The sequence below is a fragment of the Gadus chalcogrammus genome, chromosome 20 (assembly GCF_026213295.1).
Source record: "Gadus chalcogrammus isolate NIFS_2021 chromosome 20, NIFS_Gcha_1.0, whole genome shotgun sequence".
Classification (NCBI taxonomy): domain Eukaryota; kingdom Metazoa; phylum Chordata; class Actinopteri; order Gadiformes; family Gadidae; genus Gadus; species Gadus chalcogrammus.
In genome coordinates this window covers 1072557-1091184 of record NC_079431.1, presented here as the reverse complement: position 1 = coordinate 1091184, position 18628 = coordinate 1072557, and the positions used below count along the sequence as shown (strand labels likewise).

At 44.5% G+C, this 18628-nt stretch overlaps 2 protein-coding genes across 5 annotated transcripts in view; both read left to right on the top strand.

The window, feature by feature from the left end:
• Positions 1 to 27: 27 nt before the first annotated feature.
• On the top strand, positions 28 to 5911 carry LOC130373097 (caspase-8-like). 4 transcript variants are annotated; one of them, XM_056579349.1, is made up of 13 exons: positions 28 to 148; positions 263 to 317; positions 687 to 975; positions 1065 to 1170; positions 1408 to 1567; positions 1660 to 1733; positions 1847 to 1892; positions 2230 to 2264; positions 2356 to 2413; positions 3097 to 3209; positions 3303 to 3432; positions 3877 to 4381; positions 4531 to 5898. In XM_056579349.1, the coding sequence occupies exons 3-13, from the start codon at positions 689 to 691 to the stop codon at positions 4685 to 4687; spliced, it is 1671 nt and encodes a 556-aa protein (XP_056435324.1). In that variant the 5' UTR covers positions 28 to 148; positions 263 to 317; positions 687 to 688; the 3' UTR covers positions 4688 to 5898. The 4 variants fall into 4 exon arrangements, with proteins under 4 accessions (XP_056435324.1, XP_056435323.1, XP_056435325.1 ...); XM_056579348.1 differs by having other exon boundaries at positions 28 to 317; positions 4531 to 5897; XM_056579350.1 differs by lacking the exon at positions 263 to 317 and having other exon boundaries at positions 29 to 148.
• A 32-nt stretch (positions 5912 to 5943) lies between these two features.
• Positions 5944 to 18628, top strand: part of LOC130373124 (MORC family CW-type zinc finger protein 3-like) — a 29153-nt gene continuing 16468 nt past the window's right edge. The window contains exons 1-7 of the mRNA XM_056579400.1: positions 5944 to 6279; positions 9799 to 9871; positions 11339 to 11462; positions 11586 to 11812; positions 12273 to 12429; positions 17937 to 18042; positions 18446 to 18574. Coding sequence (XP_056435375.1) covers positions 6238 to 6279; positions 9799 to 9871; positions 11339 to 11462; positions 11586 to 11812; positions 12273 to 12429; positions 17937 to 18042; positions 18446 to 18574 — 858 coding nt within the window. The 5' untranslated portion in view covers positions 5944 to 6237. The remainder of the gene's footprint in view (positions 6280 to 9798; positions 9872 to 11338; positions 11463 to 11585; positions 11813 to 12272; positions 12430 to 17936; positions 18043 to 18445; positions 18575 to 18628) is intronic.

Here is an 18628-nt window from a genome sequence, read left to right as displayed (position 1 = left end):
AACCTCCACCTCCACCCTCATCACCACCAGTAGGGATGCGTTTCCGTAAGGTACGACACGCCTGCCATATAAGGGCATTTGCTTTCGGTTTCTGTTAAACAGTCAGTGTGCCACATAAACAGAGTTCTACTCTACACAGACAGACCGGGTGAGTGTCCTGAACAGTGTACTAGCCTACACAGACCGGGTGTGTGTCTTCATTGAGATCAATTTAGAAACCATGTTTCTGCTGGTCGTTTCCATATCGGATCCATTTGTTTAGAGCCTGAAACTCCAGCGGACGGAGGCTTCAGGTTGCGTGCAAGCACACTCATCAGGTAGTTATAATACCATTTATCAAAATTGCAGCTTTATAGAGCTTTCAAAGTACCAGAGGCGGTCTACGTAGTAAACCGTGTGTGTATGCGTGGGGGGATTTGGAATTAAAAAATATTGGATTGGGCCTATGGTGTCGGCGGAACTTAGGCTACTGATGCTACTGTGCAGTGGTAATGGAGTGACGCCGGTTTTCATAACAGAGCGGCTACTAATAAGTTACTCAATACCTATAGTAGACCTGTGTTAGGTGTGCATGCAACAAGGAAGACTTAGGGGAAAATATGATAACTCTCGCAGTGACCAATGCCCATAGACATATAGACAAACAACTAAACAGAGCTCATAAAACATGACGCATGTCGGTACAGAGATGGAGTTCCGGAAGAAGCTACTAACGGTGGGAATGGCCCTGAGCAAAGATGAGACAGAAGCTTTAGCCTTTCTCTGCACGGATATCCTGAATCGGACGGTCGATCCAAGCTCAGTGGAGTCCGCCGTGGAATTCTTCGATCGTCTGGAGGCCCACGGCGTCCTCTCCGAGGACCATCCCTTCCTACTCGCCGATCTACTCGACGTCATCGGACGATATCGTTTACTGCGTGAGTTTGATCTCAATTGTAAGAGGTCTACAACACGAAGCCTCATCCCCTCTTACAGGTAAAGAATTCCTCCCAAAATGCATTTACATTATTAATCTATAGAAGCTATTGTTTCCCCCATCTTTAATGTCTGCTTTTGTAATATAGGAAGCTGCTTTATCAACTTTCGGAGAAAATCACCGAAAATGATTTGAAATCCATCAAATTTCTTTTGACCAAAGATCTCCAACGTTCACGACTGGAGCCGAATGTTGTAAGTGCTCTCTCAATGCTCTGTTAACCTAGGGCTGCTGTTTTGTGAATGTATCTAATTACGAATATAGTTTGAATTTTTACGAGATCATGCTTTCAAATTCATCATCTCAAATTCTACAAACATTTTGAAGACCTAAGGGAAGTTAATATAGATAGCAAACCTCTAACAGGCCATTCGGACTGCTTTACAGAGGAATAGTATAATGTTATACTAATCAATGCTCTTATCCCTTAGTCTACACTTGAGGTCTTCTTAGCCTTGGAGCGTAAGGACCTCCTGAGCAGCTCTGACCTCCGTCTGCTGGAGCAGATCCTGGGACAAGTCTGTCCAGTGTTGCTGAAGGACATTCAACAATTTAAAGCCACACATGGGGAACAAACTCCCCATTTGAAAGGTAACAATAAAAGTCAGAATCATCTCATCGAAAATGAGGGAATTAACTTTGTAATCTATAAAATCAAAAGTCTAATCTAAACCTATTTTTAGGAAGAATAGCCCAAGAGACGGGACTGGACGACCTGCCACCGCGGTCTTCATCCGGTATCTCTGGCCATGGAACGGTACAACAGCAGTAGCAGTATATAAATAAACCATGTCGTTATTCTGTCCTTCTATGCATCATTTGATCTCTGAGCAGAGTTTTCAGAGATCTTTCTCTTGCTTTTTGATTCAGACTACAACATCGCTGCTGGAGGGACCCCCCTCAGAAGAGATACCAGGTAATTAGAACCCTGGTTTACTACTAAAAACATATCGACTATGTATACGGGAATGTTGAATTAATGTCATTTTTTAATCAAGGATGTTATATATTACATGTAACATGGATAAAATGGATTAAGAACACGTAACAATTTAAAATTGTTATGTGTTTTCACCCCCTTGCGTCTTACAACTCACTCTTATCAGTTGAAACCCAATTTGATTCAGGACAAAGCCTTGATTAATCATGGCCTTTCAATTTGGTGGCTGAAACTGTAAACTATCCTTATTTATAATTATCATATTTCACTCTGTACACTTCTCAAGCTACTCTACTCAAATATTCTTTTCCAGCGTCTGGCCACGTTGAAGACCCATATCTTCCTCAGGTAAGAAGGTCCAGATGACATCACTTGCAGAGGGTTTCATAGGAACCATGTCCGACACAAACCATTAACCTTGTCCATGAACCTCTCTTAGAACTTGCGTCTGGACTTGGAGCAGTTGTCCTCCCTCCAGCTCTCCGACACGCAGACGGGTAGACGAGTAGTGCTCCACCAGCTCCGCCGTTTGACATCAAGTTTGGCCACTTTGGTTTTCTTTGTGTGCATCACATGCGACTGGCAGCGTTCAGAAACCTCCATTATGATTTTGTGTTTGCCTAAACTATTGTGGATATTCATAGTTATGTATCAGAAGTAAGTTAATGATATATAATGACTAGTTTCGTATTGGTATCTTTTTGTATATACAAACGTATTCACTCCATACATGTTAGGTTCATACTGCGGCCGGTGCTCATGAGCAAAGCTCCAGCAATAGATCTGGAGTTGGTCTCCCTGGCCGGCCTGCTGTTCCTCGTGCAGCTAGGGATGGTCACATGGTCCCGGTGACGATCACATGGTCCCGGTGACGGTCACATGGTCCCGGTGACGGTCACATGGTCCCGGTGACGGTCACATGGTCCCGGTGACGGTCACATGGTCCCGGTGACGGTCACATGGTCCCGGTGACGGTCACATGGTCCCGGCGATGGTCACATGGTCCTTGTGAAGGTCTACTGCAGCACTACTCCTAGTGCTGCAGCTAGCGAAGGTCAATGCATAGATCTAATTTCATTGTGGATTCTTATACTACACAATGTACATGTACATGTATGTGTGCAATGACAAATAAATATTTTTCTTCTATTTATCCGGTGTGTATCCATGTTCATTCCAGAGAATGAGAGCCATATGCATGCAGCGTCCTCCACTGAAACCCTGTCCTCCAGTGAAACCAACCGTGCGGAGTGTCATCCCCAACTCCCCCAAGCAGCAGAGGAAGACGAAGAGGTTCAGTACTTCTAGTGGTTACACAACATAACAGTCTGACTTTGACCTCTGGTGTTATATGGAGCCTCATCTCATGTAGCTTTGTGTTTCCAGGATCAGACGGTTCTCCCGGCATATCCCATGTCGGGTCGAAAGAGAGGCATCTGCTGGATCGTCAACAACTTTGACTTCAGCCGTTCCCCTGGAACCCAAAGCAAGCGGATGGGGACACAGATTGATGAAGGTACGCCCATGCTATACTAATACCCTCCCTGTATAGTCTCAGTCTTAGTCCAGATTCTGCTTAGTTATAGACCATCAGTGTTATACAGGACATACATTCACATATTATTCATACACTAACATTTGTTCTACCAGTGTTTCCTCAAGTAGCCGTGGTGCTGTGAGTTGGTAACCTAGCGACGCTAGGGGGTTCCGGGGGCCTGCCCCCCCCGGAATAAAATTGTGTAAACTTAACCTTTAAATGGTTACTTCTGGTGAGATTTTTTGGGAAAAAATGTACAAAGTGAGCTTCCAAATATGACATAACAACCAACAGTCAAGGTATCTGCTGAGACCCGATCGTTGTGAAAATGGGCCTTGAACTTTAATGATTATATGGGAAACACTGGTTCTACAATTCATGTAATGTGTGTGTGTGTGTGTGTGCCCGCCCCTGGTCCTGCAGAGAGCCTGAGGCATGTGTTCACCTGGCTGGGCTTCCAGGTGGAGGTGGTGCGGGACGCCACCAGAGGCCAGATGCTCTCCTCCATGCGGGAGCTGGCCAGCAGGGACCACAGTGGGATGGACTGCGTGGCTTGCGTGGTCCTGAGCCACGGCCTGGAGGGTGGCGTGTACGGGGTGGACGGGGGGGTGGTCCGGCTGGAGGAGCTCCAGGAGCCTCTGAATGGGCGGCGGTGCGCCTACCTGAGAGGGAAGCCCAAGCTGTTCTTCATCCAGGCCTGCCAGGGCACCCAGGAGCAGCAGGCGGTCCCCGTCCAGGCCGATGGACCCGGCGGCCATGTGGACATCTTCTGCGACGCCAGTGTCCAAGCGAGTGAGCGGTTAACCTGCAGAGAAGATTTCCTGACCGGCATGGCAACCGTTCCCTCCTACGTCTCTCTGAGACACCAGAAGCAAGGCTCCTGGTTCATCCAGTCCTTGTGCCACAACCTTGTGCAGATGGTTCCCCGGTGAGTGAAACACAACGCCTGTAGGACAGGAAAAATAAATCCTTGAATGTGCAAACTTACATTACGGTAAGGCTCTTCTGACTGTGATGGAACGACTTCATGTGGATGAACTGTTGACTTATAACTGACTGGGACTTTTGGGTTCCCAGTGGCCAAGACTTAGTCAGTATTCTGACGAAGGTAAACGAGGACGTGAGCCAGATGTTCGACCCCACCAGCAGACGGAGACAGATGCCCCAACCTGCTATCTTTCTGCGGAAGCGCGTGGTCTTCCCCGTTCCTGAAGGCCCTCTTCCCAGTCTGTAGCTTCCTGGGCTCGGCTCCAATTGGTCCAGTTGGGCCCTATATAGTTCAATACTTATGATGTCCCCATATTGTAAAGTGGTCCAAAATGTGAGTGTACAAATCTGGTTCCCCATAGTGCATAACTTAATACTCATAATGCACTGTAAAAGAAGTGCACAACTGATGCACCCTAATTTCCATACTATATCCTATGATGAAAGGCGGTTTTCATTGTCATCTGGATCATCCAATAGAGATTGTCCAGCACCTACGGCTTCTTCCTACCGGGCCGAGCCGCGGTGCTGGGACTCGCCCTCCGCCCGCCTGCTGAAGGTGCACTTTGCGCGGGTCGCGGACACCGTGCCTGCCTTCTGGGACCTGATGGTGTTCCTCAAGGCGTCGGACAACCGGAAATGCACTACCCTCTTCTGGGACCTGGCACAAGTCTTCTGGGACATTTAGGAGGACTGCGTCCTGGCCAGGAAACACTGATTGCGCTAGCAGAAATTTCCATATGGCCGCATCACCTCTATGCCCTCCATTTGCGAGCGGTCCATATAAACTGTGAACGCGGCTCATGCCAGGGGCACTAGACCCCTTTACTGGGGCACGTGCCCCAGTGTGGATCTGCTGTTCCCCAGTCAAATCTCTCCTTCAAGTTTGAACAAGCTCCTTTGTTTGGCAGGGGATTAATTAAGGTTGATAATGCAGGGAATGGAGAATGTTTTCCTAATCGACGATGTCAAAGCAGTGCTGTTAAATGCTTAATACAAGCTGAGAGAACGACGGGACCAAAGTAATCACTCATTCGTGTGCGGGCCGGCTCCCCACTTGGCTGAGGGGCAGGACGGGACAGGACAGGTTTCATCGCTTGAGAGGGAAGCACTTTGCCCCTTGAGTCCCAGTCAAGTGATTGACCACTTTGCCAAAATGAAAAAAAATAGACGTACTGCTTAATGCCCAGAGAATTAAACCGACCTTGGACTTGTGGACATGAGCGGCACTATCAAACTGTTGGGGAAGAATTTGTTTACTTTTAATTAGGAAATAATTGTTTATTTGAATGATTCATTGTTCTGAAATTATTTTTTATTAATTATTATTGCGTAATGGAGAAGAATACAAATCTGCAATAGTTCAATGACTTAATTCGTGTTTTGCTATTGTTTTAATATGACTTATGGGTTATGGCTATAAGCATGTCTATAATGTATGATGAAATAAATATATTCACACAAAAATTAACATCTAATTTTTTCTTCTGTGTAATAAATTATCTTTATGATTGAGAAATATGACGAGCAGATGGCTGTGGTAAGTTACTATTTTCAATATGCCTCTTAACCATGCATGTGATTTCCTCTTGAACTACTGACTAGATGGGCTGTCAAACTTAAGACCAATAGCGCCATCTATTGGTAGATGATAAGTAAAGCCGAGTAATGATAGAGACAAGACATATCATTACACCTTCCATTACCTTTCATGCCGTGTTGGGGGTTTGGGTGTGGGTTTGAACTTGTTCCTGAGTTGGAGTTCCGCACTCGATTTAGTTTCGGTTTCCCGGGAACATGGCAGCTGCACAGACGGAACATGAGGTCCCAAAGAGTATGGTAAGGTTAACATATAATCATTATCGATTGATAGAATTATGCCAATACTAACCTTAACAAAATCACAGGAGCGAAATCTATCGATCACCGCAGAAATTAATAGAAAGCGGGACGTTACGGACGCAGTCGTGTTCTGCAGTGGTGTAGTCTACGTGATACGCAGGTATACGCCGTATACCCACTAGGAACGCACCAGGATTTGCGTATACCCACTTAAAAATGTGCACGGATACGTATCAATCGTCTTGTGACAGATCTTTCACTTCTGTGTTTATTTTTCGTTAATATCGGTTGGGTATAACTGCAATAAAATACTTTAAGCAGGGGAAGTTATCTCCTACATTCACCATTCATAAAATTCCCGCTGCGCGCTCGCGCTCTGCCCTGTCTCTGTTACGAAGCGCGAAGCTGCCCCTGCATCTCTGCACGTTAATTGGCGGGCCAAGCCCCTCCTTCTAGCGTGTGTGTGCGTGTGTGTGCGTGCGTGGGCGTGCGTGTGTGTGTGTGTGTGTCCAGTCCTCCCGTATTAATGTGTAAACCACATAATAAGTAGTCAACAGAAGACAATGTTTTAATCCCACTTTATATCTCCTTGTTACTTTTAGATGAGAACCCCTGGCCAGCCTTTCAGACTGGGTGTCAGGCTAGGGAATTTAAAAACAGGCATCCTTGGTTAGAGTGGAGGGAAAAAAAGTTATAGGTAAATGTCAGCCAACATACAGTTGGTATACACAATTGAAATTCATAATGTTAATCACTATGCAAATGAGAGTATAGCTAATTCATGGTCATTTTTAAGGTGCAGTAATTTCACACTTTTACACAATTCAATTACTGTATGGTATGTTAGATAACAACAGTAAGAGCTCAAATTAGAGCAATTGAAAGAGTGAAACATTAGTCTCCTGTCATCTCCTTCTCATGCACTGGTTAGCCATGGATGTAAACAGTTCATTAAATTATTTTGAGTAGATTTTGTCCTTGTTTAGCATGTGCTATTGCTACTATAGATATACAAAGGACAACTTGTCATTTTTGTGTTATATTTGTTCATACTGTTCAAAACTGGTTCAAAACTGGTTCTTTCCATCATTGTTGATAATCGTTATACTCTTAAATCAGCGGGTTGTAGACCCCTGGGTTGGTGAGTGTGGTGCGACACCCCATAAGCGCCACACACGTACACGTACCGGTCGGACGGGTTTGTACGAGGCTGGGAGGGAATCATCACAGTATACCCACTACAATAAAATAGACTACACCACTGGTGTTCTGTTATTAGAAATGAGTGCCGCTGAATGAATTATTTTTACGTTTTGGTTTTTATTAACACAATCCAAATACAATACATAGCCTACACGTACAGTAGGCCTACATGCATACAACAACAAAAAAAATAATCATTTTTTTCATTTTGATCATTTCACAGCTCTACCACATCATATTTTTTCAGCACTCTGAACTCATTAATGCAAATGTAGCTGCATCTTCTCCAGCTCCGACGTTTTTAATACAGAAAGGCTTCTCCCAGCAAGGCTCTCTTCAATACGACCTGTTTTGGTGGATTAAATCCTGAAGCTCTGCTGATGACTCCGACAGTCTCATGCTCCTTTACAGCCTCGACTCTAAAATGATTGGCTGCCACCACGAAATTGTTTTTTTTGTTTTTTGCTTTTGCGTACATGCGGCGGACCTTACAAAACAACACATTTTCGTGATCAAACACGCCATCACGACCCGTCAGGCATTGGCCATTGGACTTCCTTTTTCGTTTCTCACGCATTGTTCTTTATATTCTTAATCTCATCCCCTGCCTCCTTCCTCTTCTCGCCCCAGACGTCTGTCCCACCAACCACCGCCGCCTTTAGTTTAAGTTTAGGCTTTTTAATTTACTTTACCTAGCTTCCTCCCTTCTTTTGATAGTTTCCGCTCCGTTAATTCATTATTTTTTCATTATGTGTTTTCTGTTTCCATGGTTTCTCGCGCTGGTTGGTTGCACTGCCTGCGCGCAGCCAATGGGCGTCTTGCACTTCATCACGTAGCGTCACGACAGTGTTCATGGGATCGGTTAAAGACAAGTGATCGTGTGCTTCTATTGGTTGCTGACATTTACCCATCAGACTACAGAAACATTGCTGCGGTCTAGCCTCTCTCCCACCTACTGTGGTTGCCAGCAGTCACTCACTGCCAACAGCCACCACCCAAAGCCCATGCTTTGGGTGGGGGACCGAAACTTCGGTCCCCCACCCAAATGAGGACCGAAACTTCAATTTGAATCGTGTTTAAATGTACTACAGTGGTCATTTGTTAAGCCAACCCGCGAACCCCCACCACACGAGAACGCCCATTTGTGTCTGCAGTGGGATGATATTGTTCAGAGGGGACTTCAATTAGTGTATTTCTATAGTGGCCAGTCTACATGCTGTTCATTCGAAACCTTTACTGGCACTAGTTTACTAGAGCTGGCATATCCCCTGAAAATGATGACGATTGCATGCTTACAGATCCCTGCCTCCAGGGATTGGTTGAAACAACTGAAGTGAAACAACCGTTCACCCAGACTTGAGTTTGTCTGCTATCAGATTTTAGAACAATCTAAAGTCTGATTTGTGAGATCTGTGAGAAGTAACTGACTCCCAAAGACGGGTGAGGTGCTGATTATTTGAAGTTTCAGATTTCACATTAGCTCATTCCAGAGATAAGTTGCATAATACCTAACTCCAGTCCAGTCATACTATTTCTTTCTTTGTATGAGGAGCGTTTTGAACTATCCAGTCGCCTATACTGTGTGTATTAGGATTAGGATCCAACGGAAGTCAGGGGGTATTTTGGAGCTTCTTTTTTGAGGCATCTGCATAAAACCAGTTGGGGCAGGATTGCTTTGTAAAAAAAGGTACGATGTGTCGCTGTGGTGGGGCTAGAGCTTCACTATAGCAGCGCTAGGCTACCGTGATATTTGAATCTGTCAAAAACCAAAGCTAGCTGTCAATCACGTGCTATGAGTTACTATTAGTTACAGAATTCACTATATAGCTAACCCAATTTCTACCTACGAGAGCTGCTGATGGAACAATATCGATTAAATCACAATGAAGAGTACACAAGTGTAGATGAATGGCGTGAAATCTAAAGAGAAATGCATACGTTTAATCATTTAATTTAAAGCAATCGATATTATGTTTTAAACGATTTTTGGAGGTCATTAAAGGTATGATATCTAATGTTTGTCGCTAGGGGTTTCATTTGAAGGAGTGGGGATCATGGGAGTTGTCTTCCCCACCGTTCTATTTGAAAATCTATTGGACCCAAGCAGAAATCATGTTCACGCCTTAGTGAATCCATTAAAGTTGTATTCACGTTTATTGATGTTATGTAATTTCCTTCTAAGGAAATAGCCCACAAGTAACAAGTTAACTTGTTAACTTTAAGATGTGTTGACTACGCAAAACAATTACAAAAATCACCAGAACATTTACAAAAATGTATAGTTTGTAATTCTGATGGGTGTTCCTATTTCAGCTTTGTCCAAAGTTTCTCCACGCCAACTCTACCAGCCACACCGGGCCCTTCAGTGCTATTGCTGAACTCATAGGTGAGTCTTCCTTTAACTTTGTTTATGTGGCAGCATAATTCAGTTTGAGTTTCTGGTTTGTAGAAGTAGGGGCTGCACATTATATATTATTTTGGTATCGAAATACCGATACACTCATTTGCGATATTCGTATCGCTGGAGGTGCAATATTAAATAATAAAGAAATAAAACCTTGTACGGTTCTCTTTTCCAGACTAATCTACAAGTCTGTCTGATGTAACACAATTGGGTTCTTGGATACACAAGAGTTTGTTGCTAGGGAGGGACATGCAGGCTCTGCATGCACAGCGAACCACCAATCACTGATCATGTTAAAGGGGACATATTATACCACAAGGTGTGATTAGCCTTTCTAAAAGGTTTTGAAAATCTGCCCCATTTGACATCACTAGTGGGCGTGTCCAGTGGACACGCCCACCAGTGATGTCATATGGGGCAGATTTTCGAAACGGCTTGTGAGGCAAATCAGTCTCACACCTGGTGGTATAATATGTCCCCTTTAAAAGGCCAAGCAGTCGTAGACAGAAGGGCTAAATGTTTAATTGGCTTCAAACCGACACCAATTTTCAAATGGCAAACGCTGCGATTAATAAAAAATAGGTTTTTGATTAAATATTACAAAATTGAAAAAATCATAGGGTCGGAATCGGATACACCGGGCCACGTGGGGTTCACGTTTACGCGACAAACCTGACAAGTGGGAATACCATCCGGCAGGGATCACTGACTGAAATGTTCGAGAGTATATCAACCCGATTCAAAACGGCACCGCAAAATTACTAAGGAGAGCGCAGAGTTCATAGGGAAAGATATGACGCCCCTCTACACGTGGACCCAGGCCGTGTTTACGGCTTTGGGAAAGACAGTGGATAACCGGTACAGCACGCCATCCTTCGGCCAGGCTCCCAAAGCTAAAGCAGGCTGGAGCTAGAGTTTTCCGTTACTAACACTGACATTTGGTCAGGTTGCACTTATTTGTTCTTTTTTATATTTCTGCACTTTAGTTTGTGTGATTTGTTACTGTTACTGTAACGAGTGCAAAGCCAACTCTAAATGCCATGGAAAGCCAAAGCAAAAAAAAAACTCTGCCAGTGTACATCATACGGATCTATGTAGATGCACTCCGCTACAAAATGTTTTCAAATAACATGCATCCCTATGTAGAAGTGGGCTTTAAGTCACCTAGGACCGGATATTTACTTGACATCTGACAGAAGATCAATGGTTTTACCAGAAAGCTTCACAATGCAGAGAATTTCTTTAAAAAATCTATCCAGCACAGATCTAGGTGGACACGGCACTAGTGATGTCATATGGGGCAGATTTTTCGAAACCTTTAGAACGGCTAATCACACTCACACCTGGTGGTATAATATATTCACCTAATTACAATATAGCAGCTGTTTTATATTTGTACAGAGATTGATTTGAAGCGTTTTTTAATATTGTCCCTAATCCTTCTCGTAGACAACGCATACGACAATGCCAAACAGATATGGATCGATAAGACCCAGATCAAAGACATAGAATGTCTAACATTCATGGACAACGGAAACGGACTCAACTATAAGTCGATGCATCGGATGCTCAGGTGATTAATTACACTATTGATGATTATTTATAATATCACATAATCAGGGAATTGGGTTATTCATGACCCTGTCATGAGTTTAGTGGTAAATGCATTAAACATATTTTCACTTTTCCCTTACAGTTTTGGATACAGCGACAAAAAAGTTGTGAAGGGCAAACATCCCATTGGAATTTATGGCAACGGTTTCAAGTCTGGCTCAATGCATCTGGGCCAGGATGCCATTGTTTTATCCAAATCAGAGAATGACCTGTGTGTTGGCATGCTGTCACAGACTTACCTGAAGAAGATCAGAGCCGAGGAGATCAATGTTCCCATCATAAGCATTAAGAAACCGGAAGCAAAACAGTATATCCTTTTGAGCATGTAAAATGTGTCTACACTGTGTTCCTGGTCATTGCTCTCATGTGTTTTGGATCACTGTAATCATGAAGTAAATTGCAGTGGAAATGTTAATCAAGCCATATTTAGTTCCTTGGCTAGGGCTGTCAAGGGGATTTTAGTTTGTTTTATTTTAGATTAAATTGTGGGAGGGGTTGGTTTAAGGCAAAATCGTATTTTTGGTTCAATGTGCTGCATATATAATATCCTTGGGCACCAGTATAGACAAAGCTAAAGAAGTAGCTGAACCTAACCTTGCAGTGGCTTTCCAACATGAGAAATGGTTCATAATGTAATAATATTGTTAAACTTGGATCTGGTTTTCCTGCTATGACACCGATGTTAAGGGGGTACTCTTAGTCCAAGGAAAAGAGAATATCGGTTACATCTGTCAAGCCTAATAAGAACTTCCTTGACCCGAGTGACTACTCAGTGTGATGGAGGAGCACCAGGCCAGTCTGAGGGACATCCTGGACCACTCACCCTTCAACACTGAGGAAGAGCTGCTCACTGAGCTCCGAGCTATCGAGTCATCCTGCTCCAGCACCGGGACCCGGATCATCATCTGGAACCTCTGCAGGTCTGGGTTCATCCCCATGGTTACCAGGCTTCTCTGAAGGACCGATTCGCATTAAAGCTTTAAGCAAACAGAACACGGCCCTGTCAAGACATTGAACAGCCTATGGTCGGGACGGCCACAAAATAATGTTTTAGAATGTTTGAGGCTAAAATAGACCTATTGAGTCCTGTAATTCAAAGAGAGGCAAATACACAAATTGATGAATGGTGCAGCGCAAATGACGCTGATTCTGTGTGATTTTATTCACGCAAACACTTCGCTTGTCGTGACAGCCCATCACAGCAACACTAAGGTGTTGTTGCCTAGTAACGGGGACGCTGGCGAGTCTAACGCCGCTCTGTATGGCTTGTTTTTATTCAGTATTTCCAATATTTCTCACGATTGCATTGAACATTTTGTCGTTTTTTTTTGGTCTTTAGTAGTTTAGCTAAGTTTACTTGTTATATATAGTCACTTTTCGCTATTGTCAGTGCGCCCGTTTTCTTTATTTTTACGTGTTTTATACGTGAGGTCGTACGTTGGTGGACGCTGTTGCCTTTTGAACGCTGTTGCTGCTGCTGCTCACCGGAACGTCATTCTGAACATTATTTTTTCGCGATTTTCTTTTTCTTTCTAGTCTTTTAACTTTTTAATCAGTTTTCTTTTGCTTACTTTCAACACCTTCTGTCTGAAACCCTTCTGGACCTCGGATCGGACTACAAAGTTAAGTTAAGTAACTGCGTCAGTTTTCTTTATTTATTTATTTATTTCTGAACGTTAAACGTCTGCGTGTTTTGTTTTGTGTTTTGTGCGTGGAGTCGTGCAGCTGTTGGTGGATGACACCTGCTGGCCGGCTAGACTGCTGTTAACCCCCGGCGCCGTCCAACTGGCTTCCCCGTCTCCAGCGTAGCTACAACCGGCTTGCTCCACTCCTCTGCCTCCGCCGTGCTCGCTCTGTGGCTTCACCATAATCGCCTGGATCTACCGCTGGCTTCTTCCGACTTCACAACCTGTGGATTTTAACCTGTTCCTCTGGATTGCGCTATGTTTGACTCTCACGTAACGAGCGCATCTCTGCCGCTCCGTTACTCGGTAACGGAGATGTTACGTCTACGGATCTTCTCAAGGACCCAACCACCTCAGCTTGCATCCCCCCAGGACATTCTCAAACGACCAAAATACATCCACCGAGGCTCTGGACGGAATTTTCAGTACGCTCACACCAGCAACAAAAACATCCGCTCCTTCTGGTCCACTGGGCCCCGCCCCCCTCCTCGCACAGCCCGTACGGTCAGTCCCGTCAATCACAGTGTACTGTTCCCTCTGCTCAAAGCAACCTGCTACACTCCACTCACCTGTCTGAAACTCTGTCTGCTGAACACCAGATCCCTCAGTAATAAGGCCCTTTTGATAAATGACTTTATTGTTGACCAGAGCCTAGACATTCTCTGCCTCACTGAGACCTGGCAACAACCAAATGACTTCTCCCATCTAAATGAAGCAGTCCCACCAGGTTTTTCTTTTATTAGTAAACCCCGGGTTAATGGGAGGGGGGGTGGCCTCGCTCTCCTCCATCGTGATAACATCAAAGTCACCACTGTCACAGTCCCCCTTCATTCCTCCTTTGAATGTCTAGCTGTAAAACTCTCAGGCCCCAAACCCACTATCATTGTCACCATTTACAGACCGCCAAAACCCTCCGCCGTTTTCCTCAATGAATTCTCATCACTACTTACATCTGTATGTGCAATGTCCCCCACTGTTATCCTCCTTGGTGATTTCAACATCCACATTGACAACCCATCCTGTACTTTTGCTAATGACTTCACATCACTTCTGGACTGTCTTGGCATCACACAACATGTCAACCTCCCAACCCATAACAAAGGTCACATTCTGGATTTAATCTGCTGCACTGACATCACTCCCACTAACCTTGATGTCATTGATTTCCCCATCTCCGACCACAAAGCTGTACTTTTTGACATTCATACCCAACTACACAAAAGCAAGGAACAACGGACCATCTCCTTCAGAAACATCAAACTTATCAACACCACAGACCTCTCCACCATGATCAGCTCCTACCCCAACCCTCCCCCAGCTTCCTCCCTGACTGACCTGGTGACTCACTACAATAACTGCCTCTCCTCCTCCCTCACCACCCTGGCCCCCCTGAAAACCCGTTCAGTCTCATTCACCCACACTGCTCCCTGGTTCACTCCTCATCTGCGCCAGCTCAAAGCCACTGGTCGTCGACTGGAGCGACTCTACAAAAAGACTCAACTCACTGTACACCGCCAAATGTATTCGGACCACCTCCATCACTACAAGAATGCCCTCACTACTGCCAAAACCTCATACTACTCCAACCTCATCAACACTGGTACAGGCAACAGCAGAGTCCTCTTCTCAACAGTCAGCCACTTACTTCAGCCTCCTAAATCTCTCCCTCCAGACATTTCCACCACCCAATGCACTGCGTTCCTTGACTTCTTCAGCTCTAAAATCAACACCATTCACCAACAACTGGCCTCATCTCGCACCCCCTCTGATGACCCACCCTGGATGATCACCTCTGGCCAACCTCTCATCAGCTCCCTCTCTGACTTCACCCTAGTAACAGAACAGACCGTTTCAGAACTCATCCGCAAAGCCAAAACCACCACCTGTCAGCTCGATCCTCTTCCCACCTCCCTTGTCAAAGCATGTCTTCCGTCCATCTCCCCCATGATCACCAACATAATTAACTCCTCCCTCACTACTGGTACTGTACCCCCCACTCTCAAGCTGGCTGCCATCACTCCCATCCTGAAAAAACCTGGTGCTGACCCAACTGACCTTAACCATTACCGGCCCATCTCCAATCTCCCTTTCATCTCCAAAACACTTGAAAGGGTGGTTGCCGCACAACTACAGTCCCACCTCGACACTAACAATCTCCACGAACCGTTCCAATCTGGCTTCCGTCCAAAACACAGCACTGAAACAGCCCTAGTCAAAATCACCAACGACCTCCTCCTTGCAGCCGACTCTGGATTACTCACCATTCTCATCCTCCTCGATCTCAGCGCAGCATTCGACACCATCTCCCACCCTCTGCTCCTGGACCGCCTAGCTGGTATTGGGATCACTGGTGCTGCACTCTCCTGGTTTACATCCTACCTCACCGGCCGTCAACAATTTGTTCAACTAAGCAACCACAAGTCTGGGTGTTCAGGTGTCTCACTGGGTGTCCCCCAGGGGTCAGTCTTGGGTCCACTCCTCTTCACCACTTACCTCCTCCCGCTGGGCACACTCCTCCGTCACCATGGGGTCCATTTTCACTGCTACGCTGACGACACACAGGTCTACATCTCCACCAAACCCACCGCTGCCATCCCCCCCACTTCCCTCATCACGTGCCTGGAAGAGATCCGGAGCTGGTTGAGCAGGAACTTCCTGAAACTCAATGGAAACAAGACCGAGGCCCTGCTCATCGGATCCAAATCCACCCTCACTAAATCACAACACACCCCAGCTCCACTCATAATTATCGATGGATTCCCAGTACCCTTCTCCTCCAAAGTCAAGAGCCTCGGCGTCATCCTGGACAACACCCTCTCATTCGCACCCCATATTCACAACATCACCCGGACTGCATTCTTCCACCTCCGCAACATCGCCAGACTCCGCCCATCACTGACCCAATCCAGCACTGAAATCCTAGTTCACTCATTTGTCACATCACGCATAGACTACTGCAACGCCCTCCTCACCGGACTCCCCACCAAACTCATCAACAGACTGCAGATCATTCAGAACTCAGCCGCCCGGATCATCACCCGCACCAAATCATCTGACCACATCACCCCTGTCCTCATTCAACTTCACTGGCTCCCAGTACACTACCGCATCCAATACAAAACCCTACTCCTCACCTACAAAGCTCTCCACAACCTAGCCCCCAGTTATCTCTGCGACCTCCTCCAAGAATACACTCCCTCCCGCTCCCTCCGCTCAACCTCTGCTGGACTACTATGTATCCCCACATCACGACTCACTTCAATGGGTGCCCGGTCATTCAGCTGTTCAGCACCCAGGCTCTGGAACTCCCTCCCCCCACACATAAAACAGTCAGACACCATTACAACCTTCAAGTCACAACTCAAAACTCACCTGTTCAAACTCGCACACAACGTCTAACTGATCACTGTTTTGATTGTTTTTTTTTGTTTTGTTTTGTCTTGTTTTTGTTTTATTTATTTCTTATTGCTTATGTTTATTTATTTATTTATTTATTTATTTTTTCCACAATGTCTTGTTTTTTTTTAAATATGTATGATGACTATATGCTCTGTAAGGTGACCTTGGGTGTTTTGAAAGGCGCCTCTAAATTAAATGTATTATTATTTATTATTAAGGAGAAAGTGTTGCAGATTCCCGGAGCTCTATAATATCGATAAAATCGAATATAATTTATAATACCATGGCTAAAAGCTGTGTGCGCCTCAGATGATATTTTGAACACATAGACGACGGTGTTGGGTTCTCCGACGTCTCTGGTACTTCAGACAGATTTTTAATATAAACATTAATATTTTTAATAATGCACCAGGTTAGAGGGTTAATTGTACAATATACAGCATTAGTTCTATGATCATCTATTTCATATCCAAGCAAAATTGGTATTGCAACTGAAATATCCCTAACCGAATCGATATTGAATCAATTCGAAATAAAATCTAATCTTGACCTTATGAATCTGAATCAAATCGTTTCAGGAAATCAGTGGCGATACCTAGCCCTACTCGGTAAGATAGGCTGAATTAGTAATTGTTAGTACGAGTCTTTTATCTATTCAAGGGTCTCTTGAAATCGGTAGGAACTCTGAAGGTTTTGGTTTTTCAAATTCGGCCACATCTCAAAACTAGACGAGCAAAAGTTGATTAAATTTGCAGCCTTGTAAAACATGTACAATTAGTAAGGGTGCAAAGAATAGAAAGTCCAACAGGCTGGCATTTCTCGCTAGGAAAGTGCAAAGCGAAGGATACTTTGTAGCCATGCAGCATTCTTCATGATTGTAGAGTACGCCGTAGTCAGGCCGTAGATTAGGAGGGTCGCAAGCAGCCGATATAGATGTGGAGTGTACACAAACCAGTAGCCTGGCTATTGCCAGACCAAGCTCCATCGTAGATTGAGCTAGAATTGTATGGCTCTTCTCCAGACCCAGGGGGCATCAGGGGTCTTACTTTTTTGCAGTGCTTGTCGGGGCCGTGTCAAAAGAGGTTCTAGTCCAAGTCAAGACCGAGTCCAAATTAATGAGAAAAAAATCCTGCACTGGTGCTCTACAGCGGTAGAGCACTCGGTAGCACAGAGTGCTAAGGACTGATTTAAACCACATCCCTGGTTTAAATCCAGATTGTTTTGTTAATGTCTAATATTGATGCATATTTTTACGAGACTATATATGAACACTATTGCAAAGACATTTAACCTTGGTTCATGTATTTGTATCTGCAATCTTTATTTATTTATTCATATTTTCATTATAGGACATCAGGGAAGCCAGCGATTGATTTCATCACGGACCGCTACGATATCCGTATTCCCTGTGATGACTTGGACTCTTCAGACCCTGAGAGTAAATACTCGCTGCGTGTAAGTAGTAGCGACCTCAGCTGGCCGCAATGTACACATAAACACCCTTTAGCTCTGGGGGAAGAACCACATACCGAATACAGAGCAGACGTTCATAATGCAACATTAATTAATGAAGATATTAAGATGACCGTATTTGTGAGACCACAGTTAAACCCTTTGGTTTAGTTTTGTTAATGTAAATGATAACATTTGTGTGTGCATTGTAAAATGCTATGCACTAAAGCACTTTGTAAATACTGAATGAATAAAACGTATTTACCGATTAAGACAATTATTATATTTATGATGCCTAGCAAGCAACTAGATCAAACTTAATTGTTTATTTGCTGTTGTATAAGTGATATGCATACTTGTATCTATGAAAGGTTGTATTGAGTTTTTGTATCTATTCTAAACGTAGGCATACTGCAGCGTCCTCTACATGAAGCCTCGTATGCAGATCAACATTCGAGGACAGAAGGTGAAGACTCGGCTCATCTCTAAGAGCCTGGCCCATAGCGCAAAAGATTTCTACAGTCCTACTTATGTCGTATCCTTTATGTCCATAAACGTTGAAGGTTCTTCTTGCAGAAGAAGAAATCTT

What these genes read in the sequence shown, in the direction of transcription:
- LOC130373097 (XM_056579347.1), top strand. Translation starts at nt 668, where the DNA reads ATGACGCATGTCGGTACAGAGATGGAGTTCCGGAAGAAGCTACTAACG. An exon ending in ACAAACTCCCCATTTGAAAG is followed by an intron (nt 1,568 to 1,659) that starts GTAACAATAAAA and finishes ACCTATTTTTAG; the next exon opens with GAAGAATAGCCCAAGAGACG. An exon ending in GTATCTCTGGCCATGGAACG is followed by an intron (nt 1,734 to 1,846) that starts GTACAACAGCAG and finishes TTTTTGATTCAG; the next exon opens with ACTACAACATCGCTGCTGGA.